The sequence below is a fragment of the Acanthochromis polyacanthus genome, chromosome 5 (assembly GCF_021347895.1).
Source record: "Acanthochromis polyacanthus isolate Apoly-LR-REF ecotype Palm Island chromosome 5, KAUST_Apoly_ChrSc, whole genome shotgun sequence".
Taxonomy (NCBI): Eukaryota; Metazoa; Chordata; class Actinopteri; family Pomacentridae; genus Acanthochromis; species Acanthochromis polyacanthus.
This window is the reverse complement of record NC_067117.1, coordinates 8,622,523-8,640,331: the sequence shown is the minus strand read 5'-3', so window position 1 is coordinate 8,640,331 and position 17,809 is coordinate 8,622,523. Positions and strand designations below refer to the sequence as shown.

Sequence of the window (17,809 nt, the reverse complement as noted above, 5' to 3'; positions counted from 1 at the left end):
GATGAAATGCTAATCATCCATATTAGAAGACCTGAATAGGAGCAATTTGCAGCTCCATAGAGATAAAGATACTGCAGCATTATGTTATGCAAACAAATAGCCTGAAAAAATACAGAATCTGATATTTCAACTTTTATTTGGTTGAACGTCACCAGTCCAACTGAGCACTTTATGTAATGTTTTGAAATAACCTGAATATAGAGATGCAAAATTATAAATTCAATCTGAGCAACATGAAACTGGCTATATGTAATTCATCCAGTACTGAACGCTTCTATTTACTGTCAAAATGTGTACTTAGCATTAGGTATTTTTGTAACTGACCATCTTAAAACTAACGAGGAATTTCAGTGCAGTTAACTGAATAAGCTTAAATGTATAAATGTTTTTCAGAGTAGACCACAGTATTTAAGTGCAACAGAATTCAGTGATATGTCAGTTTGATTTTAAATATTCTGTGGTAGTTACATTTCGCAATTTGTTATTCAATTTCCAATAGTAACTTCTATCTCAATTTTTCAGTCTTTGTCTTGTTTGTGTCTCGACCTTGACTCCTTTTCCTGGTCTATTTCCTTCCCCTTTGCTTTGAAAATCTTTTGATCTCTCAGAAAATGGAAGAAATCTCAGCATATATTCCTTTAACAAATTCTTGCCACTCTCCTATTGAGCAAATTGCAGGACAATGTGCCAGCTGCTATTATCTGGTTTCCGCTCAGTGCTCAGGAAGTGGACAATCTCAGCATGCCTCATCAATGGCAGCTCATAACCCTCCTTCCCTCTGGTAAATTTATGCTTCCAGCCTGCAGAGAAATTATTCTTCATGGCCCAGCCAGATCCTTGGCACTGTTCTTGCTAAGTAGTTACATAATGCCTTTGTCAAATGAAGTAAAAGACATGTAAACATACAGGTAAAATAACAATACATAGTGACATATACCACAAAACTACACAATTTATAAATATTTTGTATAAAGCTAACTGTGGCATATAGCTGGGCTTACCATCACATCTCATAGGTTTTTGTTGTTTGGTAGGAACACAATAGTGAAATACTCAATCCAGTTTTAAATCCCTAAGAGTGATAATTTCAGGGCTGATAACTCTATCTTAATAAAGTCTGTTATTTAAATGTGAGGTATTATGACAACAAACTCACAAAATATCATGTAACTTCTATGTGAAAAATAGGAGGTAGAGAATTAGCCTTTTTAGTAAAAAAGTGTGGTATAATAAGTCAAATTTTTCTTTCACAAAATCAAAATTAAGTTTTACTGTGATGTACACTATCATCTAAAACAGTAACATAATAGATAACAAGTAGTATCAGTTTTCAAGACTAACTAGCTGACTTACGGTAAGGTTAAGCTAACAATGCTGTAAATTAGCTTGCTGTAGCACTGACAAGCTAGCTTAAATTCTTTGCTACTGTCAGCTAAACTTAATTTGGCATTATTTTTGATGTACTGAATTTAAATATCAATTATGAAAAATAATTTATGACCTATAGCCCCCTAATTGTAAATTAATTGCGAAAAACAGTTTATTTAAAACTTTTATGCAGCAGTTACAGTCAGAGCAACGTCAACATTGGAGAATGTAGTTGATTTTATGCATGAGTAACATGTCTGTATTGATCACTGTGATTTGAGAGGTTAGAATTCTTCCTGTTATAGATTTTGAATCTTAGTCTACTGGCAGCCATTCGTGTCTTCTTGTGACCGTTAATGTTTTTAGGTTGCTCTTTGAAGGCAGATTTTTTCAGATGGATTCTGTCTCCGGTTAACTCTGTGTATTCGGGCTGCCCAAAGCTAAAAAACACGCGCGTCTATTTCCAATCACGTTAATTAGACGTGTACCGCGGCGGGTTGGAGTCTTCTGAAGCTAGTTGGCCCACAGCCCACTTTAGTCACAAACAGAACGGTAAAGTAACACACTCTTTTTCATTTGTTTAGCTAAATATGCACTGCATATAGATAATTTAATGTACTGAGGGTAGTTTTGTTGGCTTTTTGTGTTCAGGCGGCGGCTGTAGGGATGAACTCCCTGACTAAGGAGCTAGCAGATGTTTTTGCGGAGGACTCCAGAAATGATGTGACTTTTTACGGCTTTTCTGACGATGAAATCAAGAGTAAGGTGCGTTGTTTTTAAGTAAAGCATTCGTATCCAGATACAACATGTAAAATAGAAAATGGATATACTAAGAGGGGGATTTTTCAGCTCCTTCACTGTGCTAAAAGTATCCTTACAAGCAATGCAAAAACAGACCCTGAATCAAAAAATCTACAGTTCAGCAAACTGTTGCTTCAGTGTTTCGACTTTTTCCTCTAATCTTTGAGTTTTGGTAGGATATTGAACATTCTTTGAAATTAAACCATGTGGAGTGTTGAGGCAGTCATTCAGAAGCCAAAAGGTTTGGAAACCACCAGTTCAATGTTAAACAGTGTGTTGTATTTTAAATGCGTGTGTAAAATTTTCATCTTTAAAGTAACCGAAGCTGTGAGATAATTGTTGAGGAGCTGAAAGTACAATATTTCCCTATGAAATGTAGTGGAGTGGAAGTATAAAGTAGTAGAAAATGGAAAGACTCAAGTAAAATACAGAACCTCAAAACTGCACTTAAACATAGCACTACAAATTCACTTTCCATCGCTGGATAGAATTAGAAACGACTTTTAGTTTTGTTCTTTTATGCTGTCAAATCAAGAATATTACTTTGTATTTAGTTGTCAGCTGATAGACTGCTTTTTGTTGCAACAAGCATTTTGACATAACATTCTACTGTCAAAACGATGATATGACGGTAAGATAACCTCTCTATTTTTATCCATCAGAATTCAAATGTTGAAACTGAAGATGAAACCCAGCCTGACAGTTCCCCCGGGGAGCTAAAAGCCACATCTAAACCATCTGCTGCCACTCAACCCTTCAGGCTGAGGGTGCTTCTTCGTTCAGCTCCCTTGACCCGGCACTCCACTGACGACGAGGAAGCCGAGGAGGACAAGAAGAGGACAAGAAACGGAGGGATAAAGAGGCCGAGAGAGACCAGGAGGATAAAGCAGGAGAGACACGTGAAATTTAAGGATGAAGAGACAGCAGTGGCTCAGCCGCCTCCGTCTCTGGATTGTGGGTCTGATTCAGCTGAAGATGTGTTGGATACTTTCCTGGCCAGGAGAGAGCAGAACATCAAGGCCAACAAAGCAATGGTACATCAGAAACACAGAACCATGTATAGAGTAGAAGTGTTTGGAAACCAATTTAATAAACTGTGTAGTTAAAGGTCTGGCTTGAATAAATAGTGCTTAAAAATAGCCAGTGTACTGTAGATAAACATCCACAGGGTCCCTAATATTATCGACGTTGGCTCCACAGAAGGATCTATTATGCTGCGTAGATGTTTTGCTTAAATTAGAAATAGACAATAAAAGTTTAGAGTGTTGATATGAAAGCCGTGACTCTGCCTCGAGTTCTGAATATCATTGATTTGACTTAGAAAAAATGTATAAGTTCTTGTAACTTGAGTTTGACTTTAACATAGGTTCACGGCCTCATTTGCCCTTTAGCCTTTTTATTTGTGATCACTTGAAATTCTCAAAAGGATAAAATGTTATCCTAAGCAGTACACAGGCAAAAGATAATTTTTCAGATGTAGAGACCAGAAAAAATGCACAGGCTTGGGGTAATTAATACTGAGAAGTTTTGGAAATTGTGGCAAAATATGCAAATATGTCCAATAGCAACTCGAAATGTTCATTTGCCATGTCTTTAATTCCTTCACTCGTCTAACAGCTGGCTCAGTTGATGGCAGACCTGCAGAAAATGCCAGGAGGCGCAGGCATTCTTAAAAAACAAGCAGGCAAACAGAAGGCAAAAGAGAGAAGCTCCGTAAGTATGATGAAAAATGATTCAGCTACTAAACCTTTTCTTTCCTCTACAATATTCAACACCGTTGTGATTGTATTTCTTTGTGAGCTCATACACTTTATTCGACCTCACCTACAGCGTCCACCGCGCTCTGGTTCAACGGAAGGGGAATCCAGGAGGAATCCAGAGAGGGCGACCCGCAGACAAACCCGATCCATGGCAGCAAGGGAGGATCTGTCTGCTCAACAGGAGTCTGAAGGGGAGCCCAGCTTGGAGGAGGAGCTGCTGGAGGTCAGATGTTTACTGTCTTTTTTCTAAAATCACACTCTAATAAAAAACTCAGCTTATTTATTTTTAGCCTGTACATTACCTTATAGTTTGACAATTAAAGTAGTGCTCAACAGTTTGATGGTTGTCTGATCAGTATGCAAATGTTTAGAGAAACTGAAAGTATTGTAATTGTGTAAATTTGCAATATGAGATTTCACATACACTGCCGTTCAAGAGTTTGGGCTCACCCAGACAATTTCATGTTCTCCATCAAAACTCACACTTTTATTCATGTGCTAATATAACTGCACAAGGGTTTTCTAATCATCAGTTATCCTTTAAACATCATTAGCTAACACAATGTAGCATTAGAACACAGGAGTGATGGTTGCTGGAAATGTTCCTATGTACCCCTATGGAGATGTTCCAGTTAAAACCAGCCGTTTTCAGCTAGAATAGCCATTTACCACTTTAACAGTGTCTGGACTGTTATTTCTGATTCATGTTGTCCTCACTGGAAAAAACTGTTTTCTGTCAAAAATAAGGACATTTCTAAGTGACCCAAATGTTTGAGTTAGTGTAGGTGTGCTTATCTTATCTTGTTGTCTGTATAAAATTTCAAACTAACGAAAACATGATTTCACTTTTCTCATGATGCGTTTTAGGTACGCAGAGCTCCACGGCGTCGTGGCACCCCACGACCCAATCGGAGCAAACCTCATGTTGTTCGCCCAGTGGAAGACATCACAGAAGATGAACTCCAACTGGTCACAGACAATATGACTGACAAAACATACAACAGTGTCACAGTGAGTTCACTGCTGGATTTCCATTTTGTCAAAATTAATGACATTAGATTGAGTGTTTTGTGCCAGTATCAGGTTAATTAATCTTGGGAACTTATATCAAACCCTAATTATACCCAGTGTTAACATGTGATCTGTATCTGGATGCATAGCTGGATAATGGCATCTTATCCATGAGTATTTGCATGTATACCTAGTTTAAATAAGCAGTCTTGTTGTAATTCTGTCTACAGTGTGGTTAGATATAATGTTATATGCAAATCAGTCAGACAATCCGAGCCAACTTGTCTGTCGTCACTGGAAGTAATATCTTAGATAACCTTTATTCACCTCTAGATCACTTTCTGTGAGTTGTTGTCTACACCTCCTGCATGTAGCTTCTGTTGGGCATGTTAAAGCTAGCAGGAAGTGGTGAAATAAGGTGCCTTAAGAATGTGGTCACACTGAACAGACCTGGCAGAGATCTGATCAGTGCCAAAGCACATCTGGAATTGATCAACTTCTTCACAATGTGTTCCACATGTGTTTTTCCAAATCCAGGTAGCATGTCTAGATACAGATTGTATGTACAAAGTATCAGTGTCGCTAAGTTTGTGTAGAATGCTGATTTTTTTCTTTTTCTTTTGAGGAAAACACTGAGTCACTATGCTGCCACCAGATGGCTCTCCACCACTGAAGCCTTGCAATCTGGCTCAACCTCTGTATTACAGAATAATGACACAGGGTAGTTCACCATTAAATGTTTACAATGTAAGGCCAGTTTACCCCTCACGGATGTTTCTCTGTGCATTTTCAGGGCTCCACGTGTCATCAGTGTCGTCAGAAAACTGTTGACACAAAGACGTGCTGTCGCAGCGAGGACTGTCATGGGATCCAGGGTCAGTTCTGTGGGCCGTGTTTGAGGAACCGATACGGAGAGGATGTAAGGAAAGCGCTGCTTGATCCGGTCAGTCTGCTGACACACCAACACACTGCACACCTGTGAAGATGAACTTTACACACACTGTTCGGTAACAAAGCTACAAGGATCCTCAGAAAGTTGTCTGCATCACTGGAAAATGTCACTGGATGGTTCTCGTTTTGTTTTTTAACATAGTCTCCTTAAATCTAAACGCACTTAGTTCACCGATGTTTAAGGTTTGTTATCTCTTCACTGGAAAAGGGCACATCTTGAGCTACCAGATACACTGATCAGCCACAACATTATGACCACTGACCAGGTGAAGTGAAAAACATCAATAATCTTGTTGTAACGCAATGTTCTGCTGGGAAACCTGGAGTCCTGAAATTCATGTGGATGTTCAACATCTAACACCCATCTAAACACTGCAGGTCAAGCAGCCCGCTACCCCTAATATCAACAGCAGTTCTTGATGCCAGTTATCCCCCTCAGCAGGTCAATGCACTCCGACACACTGCAAAAAACTGCTCAGGAAACACGACAGAGCTAAGATGTTCACCTGGGTTCCACACTCCCCAGATCTAAATCTTACTGACCATCTGTGGGATGTGTCAGGATAAGCCTGATCTAGGTGGATCCCACCCTGCAACCAACAGCACCTACAGAATTCACTGCCATCACCCCGGTGCCACAGGACATCTCCAGAGGTCTTGTGTCCGTCCCCAAGTGGGTAAGAGGAGTTTTCACAGCACAAAGGAGACAAACATATCAGAAAGGCGGTCATGATGTTATGCCTGATCAGTGTAACTTTTGCCACCAGTGCTGTGTGGACCTGCACATTGCAGGAGCAGCAGCATTTCAGTTTTCATTGACAGTGATGAAAGGCTTTATAGTGTACAGTCATGCCCTAGAAAGGGGAGTTCAGCTTTTGTTTCCAGATGAGGCAAAGAGTGTTTTGTAGTAGCCTCATATGTGGGGGGCATTGGATAAAGATGTAAATTATGAATAAAGGACAGGTAAGAACTTGGGATGAATATGATCGCTTTAATTACAGCCCAAGACTTTAGTACTCTTTGTGTGAGAGTTGAATTTTAAGAATACACCTTAAATTGCCTGAAATGTCCTAAGATTTGCTGTTATAATTAGTAGAAGAAAACATTTTATGTAGTTTTTATTCAATCGACTTTTCAGTTGAGAAATGGAAATTTCTAAAAAATTTGACTTCTTGTGATAATTAGTCTGGATTTATACCTTTTGGTCTTCTCCTCAGGTGTGGAAGTGCCCTCCCTGTCGAGGCATTTGCAACTGCAGCTTCTGCCGTCAGCGTGAAGGCCGCTGTCCCACTGGAATCCTGTTCCCTCTGGCTCAGTACCATGGATTCTCTGACGTCCACTCATACCTCAGCAGGTTGGCTAGAACGCCACAAAACTGTTTGATCAATGAGCAAATAGATTTGCTTTAATTACAATAAAACATCTGTGCATTTGGGGACCTGGAGGGACTCGTGGTGAGGTCCATCGTGGTTGTTGTTGAAGATGCGTAACATTTCATCCAGTCAAGGAATTCTGTCAGAAACCTGTTTTTTTTTTTTTTTTTATGCTGCTCAACCAGCTTGAGTAATCAAATGTTTTTGTTGAAACTGACAAAACCTCTCCAACTCTTTCCTCCTCTTGCAGCCTTCGTAACAAATTGAAGAGCGAAGAGGTCGATGTAGAGATGTAACGTCAGCACTAGGAGGAGTAATTGTTCAATCCGTTTTATTTTCTCTGTATTAAAGTTTTGACTCTTTGTAGTTTATTAAAACTTACACAACCTGAGATTTTAAACAAATTGAATTCTGACTGATTTTGTGTTTATTGTGACTTGGATGCAGGTTCTCAAAGAAATTAAACAGATTATATTATTTTAATTTTAATCCAGCTGTTGGCATTCGCAGAAGTTGTATACACACAATATAAAATCCCTTATTTGAAACGGGGCAAAAAAAAAATAAAAATAAGGGCACTTGCTGTCCAATGAACTTAGGCTAAAGAGTTCCTAAACATTAAACAGATTGCAATTTTGTTTCCCAAGAAAAGTTATGAAGCAAAAAAACAACCATTTCACCAGTGATGGGAAGCACATCTTTCCAAAAAAACTTGACTGAATACATTTTGCAACTTGTTTGGACAACAAAGGGAAGTGTATCCAAGGTTTGCCTCAAGCTGGATATTTTCCAGTTATAACTTTAGTATATGCAATACAATAGTACAAATTATTAGAAAGTTTGTGGACCAAAGAAAGGTTTCCCAGTTTTGTTTGTAAAATGAGTACAAACCTTTGGTTTTAAGCTTACACATTTATGCTGTCTTGACATCATTACCAAATACTCGACTCTGAACAGAGAACTAAAAGAAATAGTTTGAAACAAAAAGAAACTCGTGACTGCAAGGCAAAGTCTCAGATGATAAGTAACCACAGAAAAAAGTACAGGGAAGGTCTGGACTGTAGACAACACATTATTCTATTACAGAAAAGCTTTGAAGTTTACACATTTAATCTATATATATATAAAAGTAACAAGATTAAGATTGATTGTGCACAAGAGGTTCAGACAACTGAAAGGCAATCATGTAAGATGATCCTGCCTATGCTAGGAATTTCTGTAGCCTTTACCAAAAATATATATATTTATATATATATATATATATATACACAAAAAAAATCAAGATGCTTTGCGCTGATAAAGATATCAACGCATGATGGCTTGAATGTGTGTACTTACATAAGAGGTTAAAGAGTTATTCTCAGGATTGCAGTGCCCTGAGACACATCCTCACACTGATTAGTACTTGTAGCTCTGACTGGTTGGTACCAGCTGTACTGTGGGAAGCGGCAACCCCAACTCATTTAGCATAACCAATGGTACTGACATTACTAGTTTGTGAGCACATCCAGTGCTCCCGACACTGCAACCACAGCGATTTGAGAAATGATGGAATATCCGTTGCTCAGTTTTTATAGGAGAATTTAGCATTTTGAGCTGATTAAAGGGCAGGTCTGAGAGAGACCAGTCTAATGGAATAGGACACACTTGGAAAAAAGAGGGACAAGTGGCAAAGCTCACAGCCTCAGAAAGGCGGGCGAGGGCCTGATTTAACAGTGCCATCTCTTCACTAAAGAAGCTTGTAGAGAGAATATTACTAGCTATGAATTCAGCAGGAAGTGTGCTGTGATCTGTGTGTTTTATACTCCCACTATCAACTAAGATTGGACTTTATGTGGGACAAATGTTAGTGTAGTGCCATTTCCATTCAGAAAATAAGATTTTATGATGACTTCTCAAGTTTAACAATTTAATCCAACTCCTCCATCTCTGAACCTAAAACGCCACAGGTGTCTAATACATTATGAAAATCATATTCCAGCCTCAGTGCTCAAATTCAATAGTGTCTGTTGTGTTGCATCTGTGACCACTTCTCTTGTCTGAAACCTTTGAGAAGTTGTGCGTTTGCAGTAACATGCCCTTTTTAACCCCAAATGTCCAAATACAATATCCACCAAGGCCATCTTCCTCCTCCGTTTTTTAGTAACTGTTGCCATTGATTTGGTGAAGGTCCACCTGCATCATGTTGATACCACTGCTGGCTAATCGAGCTATGCTCTCTGCAGATAAGGTTTCCATGGTGACAATGGTGTGCTGGTCACTAACTGACACTGCTCCAGTGCCGGCTTCTGTTCCTGCTGCAGGGGAAGCGGTGTCAGTTGTGATTGTGGTACTGCTGGTGGTGACGGCTGCTGCTTTCTTGTTCGAATGGGTCTTGATGTGCTTTGAGAGGTGATCGCTGCGCATGAAACGTTTGGGACACTCTGGGCAGGCAAACCGCTTTTCACCTAAAGTGTGGGAAGAAAGTAAATTAAGTAAAACAGTTGCATCTGGTACTTTCTCAGATTATGACTGACTACTAGCTACAAAAGGTAAAATCAATCAATTATGACGACTTAATGTACTCTGCCACAGTTTAAAAAAAAACATATACACTGAGATGTAGTGAATCAATCACGAAAAACACAACATGGTGATGAGTCAGTGAACTGACACTACTCCACAGCAGATATTATGACTGGTTGTAGTCAGGAAAGCAGAAGTGTTACTAACATTAATCGTGGGTCTGTTTTATTCAGTCATCACAGCAGGCATGACAGTGAGTTAATATGCACAACACTAAGAACGTCAAACTAAAGTAGCCGAATGCTTCCAATTTTAAGAAGTCATGTCTTTAACTACAAAACAAAATTGTCATTTGTACCTGTGTGTGTCCTCTTATGGCGCTGAAGCTCGTCTGAACGGGTGAATCGTTTGCCACAGAAAGACCAGCCGCAGACAAAGGGACGTTCTCCCGTGTGCCAGCGAAGGTGGGCCCTCAAGTGGGATGTCTTGCCATAAATCTTCCCACAACCAGGAATGTGACAAATGTGCTGCTTCTTTTTAGTCGGGTCACTGTTGGATGTAAAAACCATACATCAGAGTGTGACAGAAAGTGAGATTAGTGGGAGATGAAAATTCAAGATTTAAATACTTGCTCTTCCATTGAGATTCATCACGTTATCAGATTGATTGTATTATAAATGTAACTAGTAAACTCAAAATTCATTTTTCAAAAGACTGTTAAGATAGATTAATGCATTTTATTATAAAGCATACAGCATTTAGCCAAGAAGGCAGCTATAAAGAGTTCCTTGACGTACCGTCCCTCTCCATCCTTGCAGAAGGGGCAGGTACAGGCTTCTCTGCGATTACGTCGCCCTTGAGGTGGTGGGCTTACATCCTCATCGTCCATAGCTGTACTGTCATCCAAACTTTCTCCACCTGTCTGCAACGCCTGCTCACCTGTAGTGAAGAAAAAAAAATACTTGTGTAAGATAACGTACACAATAGTTTGATATCTTAACACAATTCACTGAGCAAGTTCAGGACGCTATTTCATTTTCAAAAGGTTTGCAATTTTCTTATATTTCAGAACATGTTAAAACGTCCAACATTCGGACGGTTAAATCGCCCTTAATTGGTGCTTCCCTTAACATCATCTCTGTAGTTTCTGATCTAAAACCCCACCTCCTCCCTGAACATCTTTGCACTTAACAGACTGCAAAAAAAAAGAAAAAGAAATCCTGTTACATCTGCAATGCCTGTAAGCACCATAGTCCTATTATCACACTTCAGCTTGTTTTAATGCACTTATCCAGGTTGTTTTCTTCTGACTAAATCCTTGCTTGTGTTGTATTTACTCTCAGATGTACGTCACTTTGAATAAAGGCGCCTGTTAAATGAAACTGTAGAATTGTAAGGCAAGTCATTTACAAGGACATAAAGAATTAAGAACTTCACCTATTTCTTTCTTTTCCTTCTCAATTTACAAGCTTTTAAAGATCAAATAACAATACTTATCTCTGGGTATCCAGAAAAGATTTGTAGTTCAAGTAAAAAAGATATGTACTATTTGAATAACAGTAATATTTTAAATAATGTATGAGTACACAGTCAAAAGTTGGTTACCCAGTGCCCTCTGGGTTTTAATCACTATGCTTAAGGAAACAAAGTCTGCTGCATATGTAGCTAATGAGAAGCACATGATTTGAAAATGCAGATAAAAGACTCAGAGTCCTCACAAATGTTTGTGTTCAGCAAAGTGTAGACTGGCAAGCATGTAGACATACACGGAGGGACTACCACTGACCCAACTAGAAAAGGGTTGAGACATGATAAAAGCCTCTCAACATGGTGGGAGGGGTGAAGTTACACCCCTGCTATAACAGACGTTGTGGCCAACCCACAACTACTGTGTAATGTGAACATCATCCTAAGGGATGCAGAGTCACCCAGAAAAGAAAAAACTAAACATGAGCACAAACACTTGTAGTGCCGTAAAGAGCTCGGGGAAACACTGTGCCAGCTAAACTGGTTGAACCAGTATTGTGCACTTCAGACACACTGGAGCAAAAGAGGTCAAATCCAGAGATACAAGATACTCTGCATTTCAGAGCAAAAACGGGTTTGGGGGGAGAACAAATAAACCTAACTTTCAACACTACTTAATATTTACTCAACCTAACTGCCAGATAATCTACTACTTTACGACCGCATACTGTAATGGCTGATCTTTAGTTTTTGGTCATCTAACTCCGGCCCTATCTAACTAAAATAAGTAAACAAAAACAATTAAGGGTTACATTTAGTGTCTGCTATTTTGATCCAAACTAATATTTTCTGTAATGACTACAAGTAAAGCTAAATAATCCGTCACAGCTCAAAATGTTGAAACAGACCAACTGATTTAATAGACTGTACAATAATACAGCTCAAAACATTGTGTATACATTACTTTAGACCAAATATTAATTATTGCTGAAGAGCAGGGGATATGACTGACCTCCTGGACTGGCAATGGCGATGGGAACCCCTTGTAGCTGATGCATCTGCAGCCCAGAGCTTCCAAGTGAGTTTAGATTTATGGTCTGGATGCCTGGGATTTGCACGGTGTTGACAGATACTCCTCCAGCTGCAGCAGCTCCCTGAGTCTGGCCAAGTTGCGGAAGAGACTGCACTGGGGCCAGTGTGATCTGTGCTCCTGCCGGACTCTGGATCTGAATGGTCTGCCAGCTTACCTGGCCATTGGGGCTCACAGTGCGCAGGAAGATGGGCCCTGTGTTTGGCATAATTTGAAGATTTTGGAGCCCTTCTTGGCTAAGCGTTGGAGTCGCAAATACTTGACCGCCTGCGGTTGCAACAGTACCGGCCTGGATGGTTTGGAGGGGTGTTCCACCTTGGATAACCTGCTGAGGCTGAATAAGGATTTGCTGTGGCTGCTGCCCTTCTCTGTTGTCTGGCTGTATTGGGACACCCAGAGAAGATGCTGTGTTCTGCTGGAACGTTCCTGCCACCGCTCCATTGCTGTTCTGAGTAATTCCATAAGAAGAGGAGGTCTGCGTAGTAACAGTGGATGCACTTGTCATGTAACCTGCCGCACTATTGGAGGACACTGGCTGTTGCGACTGCTGTTGCTGTATGAGTTGGTTTCCTCCGGCATCTCCTCCACTATTTGCATCTCCCCCTGTACCACCAGCACTGACAGGCAATAAAGTGATGTTTCCATTTATAGAGACAGGCATATTCGCCACGAATTGAGGCTGGTTCGGTAACACACTGTTGCCTAGGCTTATATTTTGTATGGGGATGGCTCCCTGCAGGAGACTGGGCATGGTTATGATGTTTCCTGCTGCACCAGCTCTGTTGGTTGCAGCTATGATCTGCTGGCCATTAGGAGAGGACACTATCTGAAACTGCTGGCCTGGCCCTGCGGCAGCAGGTACAGCAGCCTCCTGCTGAGCATGTGCGAAGTGCAGTGGCTGGCCATCTACGGTCTGAAACTGGGGAATAACCTGGTACTGAATGTTGGGCATCACACCTGATATGGTGGTAAGCACCTGCTGACCCTGCACTGATGGAGCCTGAGCTAGTACATACTGCTGTGGCTGCTGCTGCTGGCCCTGAGTGCTTGCAGCAGTGGCTGATGGTGACAGCAACTGTCTGCTCTTGCCGATGTCTCCTCCTGTCATCACCACTGAGGAATCGGTGGTGACAGTGTTAGAGCCTGAGGATGCTTGAATGCTGAGAGGGATAACCTGCCAGCCGTTGGCACTGGAGGTGAAAACACCCTGGTTTAGGTCCAGTTGTTGCTGCTGGTTTTGCTGTTGCTGGTCTGCAGGGGAATCGCTCTCTCCTGGGGTGTCAATTCGACTGCATGTGGCAGCCAACAAGGCGAGAGGAGATGGCTGCTGTGAGTCCTAAAAAAGAATAAATAAGCAAAGAGATTAGGTGGAGTTTCACAGGTGAAAATGCGCTTTACTATCCTGCATCTGCAAAAATAACCTGCAAGTGCCAAAATTTACAGTCGTAATTCTCATTTACAGGGGAAGAACTAGCATTTCTATGAGCAAACTTACTAAGTACTTTACGAGAAAAGCTGCTGATACTTGGAAAAGTTATTGTGAGTATTATGGGAAAAAAGAAACCTAAATACTAAAAGCATCTATCACAATTTATAAAGGAGTCACAGTAAAACAGCTTTAACTAAAATGGACCTGATAAAACCAGGAGATGATAAACAAAAGAAATATCATCATTCAAAGCATTCAAGGACAAACATTTTTACTTTGACAGAAGATTACAAATCAGAAATCATGTGATGGAGCTTAGAATTGAATGTCACTAAAAGTGCAACTTGCTTTGTGAAGATCCATTTAACGTGGTATACTGCAACATTGCCAAAAACTCCATTTCTAACAGTAAACCCTTTTTTTTGTCATGCAACTCTCTCTCTAGCAATTCAAGGGGAGTGGGCTTCAGAGAAGAAGTCGGGGGTTGGAAAAGAATGGGAGGGATCACATTTTTCCAGAGCAACGGCGGGCTCGGCTTCCCCTCCCCCCAAACCCACCCATCTCCCTCCCACACTTTATTTTGCCCTATAAACTGACACACTCCTCTAGCCACCCCCTCCAAGGCCAGCCAAATGGGCCGAGCGAAATACGCATGAAGTGCCGGGGTTTGACGGGAACACCCCGTGTGGGCGAAATTTACCTGCCCATTCCCCACCCCAGTGACATGTGCTCTGGGGAGAAAATCAACAACCCGCACAGATCCCGACGCAAACGAGTTTCAGAGACAATCAGACAAATAGGAAATACATTTAATGTTCGTCGTGTATGAGCGGAGATCGCAGTTAATGTTTCCTGCTTGCAATTATCTCATTTGGCAAAAGCGCAAGTCAAAGTGTCCGGGTAACCTACTTGTGAATTTGTGTTTCGCTTTTGACTGAAGCCTCCACTGCTATCCACAGCGGCCATTTCACCCTGCTGCTGATCTGCGGAAGAAGAGTTTGTAAGATCACTTCTCTTGAAGTCATTTTTAAAAACAGCAAACCACCACACTGTGTGAACATTGCTTTTCATAATAGTAGGGCAAAACAGTACACACACGGTCGTAACCACTGAAATAACTAAACTCAATAGGTTTTTGTAGTTACTGAGAGGCAATTCAGACAAAAAATGAGAGGAAATCCATGCCTCAAGTCCTCACAGGGCCAGCTAGCCCACAAGCTAAGCTAACATGAACTCACCACAACAAGTAGTGTCAAGGAAAATCGCTAAGTGTTAGCTGAAGTCACCGAAATGTTTTCAGCTGCTCTGATAAATATAATAGTTAGCGAGGAATCCGGTGAAGTTAAATTATCAAGTGAGCAGCTATTGTTAATTAGGCACACAATCAAAGTTACTGTTAACCAGCTTCTTTACTAAGTTGGCTAAATGTTGTTAGCCAAGCACCAACAATTAGCGGCTAAGTAACGTTAGTTGGTCACTTTTAAACTGCTGGTAGCCACATAACAATACAGTGTCCTATTTACAACAGGGAACACGTTTGAAACAATGTAATTTGACTTTACTTCTTACTGTTAAGTTAATGCTTCGTTCACAACATGCCACCGAGTTTTAAAAGTTCACTTACTGCTCATAATTTGAAGACGGGAGGAGTTTCTCTGCTCTTTTTTCGGGTTGACAACTTTTCACAACTTCACACAAACTTGACGCCCCCCTCCCATTTCAAGAAGAAAGACGGGTGCGTTCAATTTATGAACCTCCGCATCCTGCCGGCATCGCAGGGGAAAAACACAAACCAACCAATAGTTTTTACATCATTACATTTAAAACTTTTACATTGTAGTTTGACCAGTTTTTATTGACCTAAGACCCGCTTTTGGCTTGTTGCATCCACATCTCTCAATTATCACCAGAGATTACAACTTCAATCACATGCAATGCAAATCAACTTGTTTTATAGTGTTCATATTTTGTCTGTCATCTAAAACTTTTAGAATACATTTAAATTAACTTCAATTAGATTGAATTTAAAACATATACGACTAAATCTGAATTAAAGCTACATTTAATACTAACTGGACTGAATTATCATTCATTATTTCATAGAGTAGCATTAAAGCATGAGTGTAATGAGCTAATACACTAGAGAACTACATGCCCAAACATCAAATTAATAGCATGAAGTGCAGTGCTTTTTGTCACGTTAAGAAATTCCTATTTAAATATCACTTTAAAATTAGTGACTGTACTATCGCACGACTTTATCAGTTAAAAGAAGCGCACCTCTATGAGAGCTACTTGTGGAGGATTGCTGCTTTTGTCCAATAGAAAAGGTTGTTTCTGTCAGCAAGTACCAGCCAGCCAATGTAACTGGACCAAAGGCGGAGAAAGGGGCGGGACCGAGCATGGTAGGTTGTACGTCTGAGTATGATTGACGTTGGGTTATCTGTTTTCCGCTTTAAAGGCTCAGTGAGTAAACAAATACACGTAAATATCGGTAATTCCACTTCGTATTTCTGAAATGTGGGCTCATAGTTCAAAAGACTAACGGTGGTAAAGCTCATCTCTAACTTTAAACACGGAGGTGGGGAAGCTGGAAGGCGGACTGGGTGTTTTAAGTCTTGCCTCCGTGGCCACTGGCCACTCCCTGGTGGCGCCCTGTGGGTCGGGAAACAGCAAGGAGGCGGGAGGAGTTACGCCGGGTGGAGGACAAGATCCCCATCACACACTCACACACTGGCTACAACCGCGCTGGGAGGAGAAAATGGCTCGCTTGTGGGAGGGCTTTTATCATAGGGATTTGTGAGGGGGCTGTCAGTGAAGCTGCACATGTGCCCATGTAAACAGGACAGAGGGTGGAGTCCGTCCTCAGGACAGGCCTGAGCCCACCCAGCTCTGTCTGATACCAGGCTGATGTGTCTACAGGTAGTCTGAGGAATAGGGATTGTTTCTCCTATTTATTCACAACACCCCCTCCACAAAAACAGTGTGTCATTTCATGATACCACCTGCCTCATTCTGTACCAGAATGTAACTCCATCCAACAGAAGGTTTTCAGATCATTTGCTTGTGCAAAAGTAAGAATTTACCATTGTAAAGATACACTGTTAAGAAAAAGTCATAAGTAACCACTGTGCAGCAGAATGACCCCTGTCAGTGCTATATTACTATATATTGTTGCATTAATTGGTGATAAGTAGCATTTTTGTGCACATGGTTGAAATGTTGAATTCATCCAAGTTTGTGAGCTTATCGCAGGTTTTGTACAGCACAATGTTTTCCTAAAAGCAAATAAACGGAATGGAATAAAAGTGCCGCTCTCATGCATAGCATAGACAAACATATGCAACGCAGTATCTGTGTTAATGTAATTCCTTTCCTCTGGGCTACTTCACCAAATTCCTCAGGTGTGCTAAAGGCATTAGGACAGTCCTTAGAAATATGTTCATTCAAATATTTGCTATGCTTTAATTAAAACTTTTACATCTGTGGCATTACAAGATGTTGGTACCACTTTTTAACCCTTACTAAAGAAACTGCTATTTTTTGTTTGTTTGTTTTTTTACATTAATAAAGGATTAGGTTTATTAGAAGCCATAAATGAAAATGACTTTTGGGTTGTGAAAGCTGTCAATCATGAGGTCATGAAGAAGGTGACATCTCATAAAAATTCATCAAGTCAGCAGTTCAAACTGTTCATGAATCACTTACTGAAGAAAAAAAGAAAATCATTGATGTTTATAAGCAAAAGTTAGTCAATAAAGGATCCTTCTACTGTAAATGTAAATTGCTGCTCACTAATTGTGACTAAATGAATGCTGGTCCAGAATGCCTGCAATACTGATATAGAAGGTCAGGGGTCAAATGCAGGTTTTTTTTGTTTTGTTTTTTAGAATTTTCATGATGTACTAAGGTAAATAGCAAAACATGCTGCCAGAGTCAATTCAGCTTGAAAATGTAAATTCCCCAGCTGTCCTAAAAATATGACTTAACTGCACTTCAGTTGAATATTTAGCTCAAAATCAAGTTAAATTAACTGAACTGACAAAACAAGTTA

At 40.4% G+C, this 17,809-nt stretch overlaps 2 protein-coding genes across 3 annotated transcripts; one reads left to right on the top strand and one right to left on the bottom strand.

The window, feature by feature from the left end:
• Positions 1–658: 658 nt before the first annotated feature.
• LOC110959986 (cell division cycle-associated protein 7-like) lies at positions 659–7,919 on the top strand. The gene is made up of 8 exons (XM_022207059.2): positions 659–2,133; positions 2,832–3,203; positions 3,787–3,882; positions 4,000–4,152; positions 4,797–4,940; positions 5,734–5,883; positions 7,109–7,245; positions 7,515–7,919. Exons 1-8 carry the CDS (start codon positions 2,035–2,037, stop codon positions 7,558–7,560), a joined length of 1,197 nt encoding a protein of 398 aa, XP_022062751.2. The 5' UTR covers positions 659–2,034; the 3' UTR covers positions 7,561–7,919.
• sp1 (sp1 transcription factor) lies at positions 7,725–15,483 on the bottom strand. 2 transcript variants are annotated; one of them, XM_022206718.2, is made up of 6 exons: positions 15,380–15,483; positions 14,665–14,738; positions 12,249–13,662; positions 10,567–10,708; positions 10,128–10,318; positions 7,725–9,711 (listed from the first exon to the last, which is right to left on the bottom strand). In XM_022206718.2, exons 1-6 carry the CDS (start codon positions 15,384–15,386, stop codon positions 9,404–9,406), a joined length of 2,136 nt encoding a protein of 711 aa, XP_022062410.1. In that variant the 5' UTR covers positions 15,387–15,483; the 3' UTR covers positions 7,725–9,403. The 2 variants fall into 2 exon arrangements, with proteins under 2 accessions (XP_022062410.1, XP_051804768.1); XM_051948808.1 differs by having other exon boundaries at positions 15,325–15,385.
• Between the last annotated feature and the right edge of the window lie 2,326 nt (positions 15,484–17,809).

Excerpts from the sequence above, each read along its gene's own strand:
- sp1 (XM_022206718.2), bottom strand. Across the intron at positions 13,663-14,664 it reads AGCGAAACACAAATTCACAA|GACTCACAGCAGCCATCTCC; the intron begins GTAGGTTACCCG and ends ATTCTTTTTTAG. Across the intron at positions 10,709-12,248 it reads CGCCATTGCCAGTCCAGGAG|GTGAGCAGGCGTTGCAGACA; the intron begins GTCAGTCATATC and ends TCTTCACTACAG.
- LOC110959986 (XM_022207059.2), top strand. The coding sequence starts at position 2,035 with ATGAACTCCCTGACTAAGGAGCTAGCAGATGTTTTTGCGGAGGACTCC. Across the intron at positions 2,134-2,831 it reads ACGATGAAATCAAGAGTAAG|AATTCAAATGTTGAAACTGA; the intron begins GTGCGTTGTTTT and ends TTTATCCATCAG. Across the intron at positions 7,246-7,514 it reads GTCCACTCATACCTCAGCAG|CCTTCGTAACAAATTGAAGA; the intron begins GTTGGCTAGAAC and ends CTCCTCTTGCAG.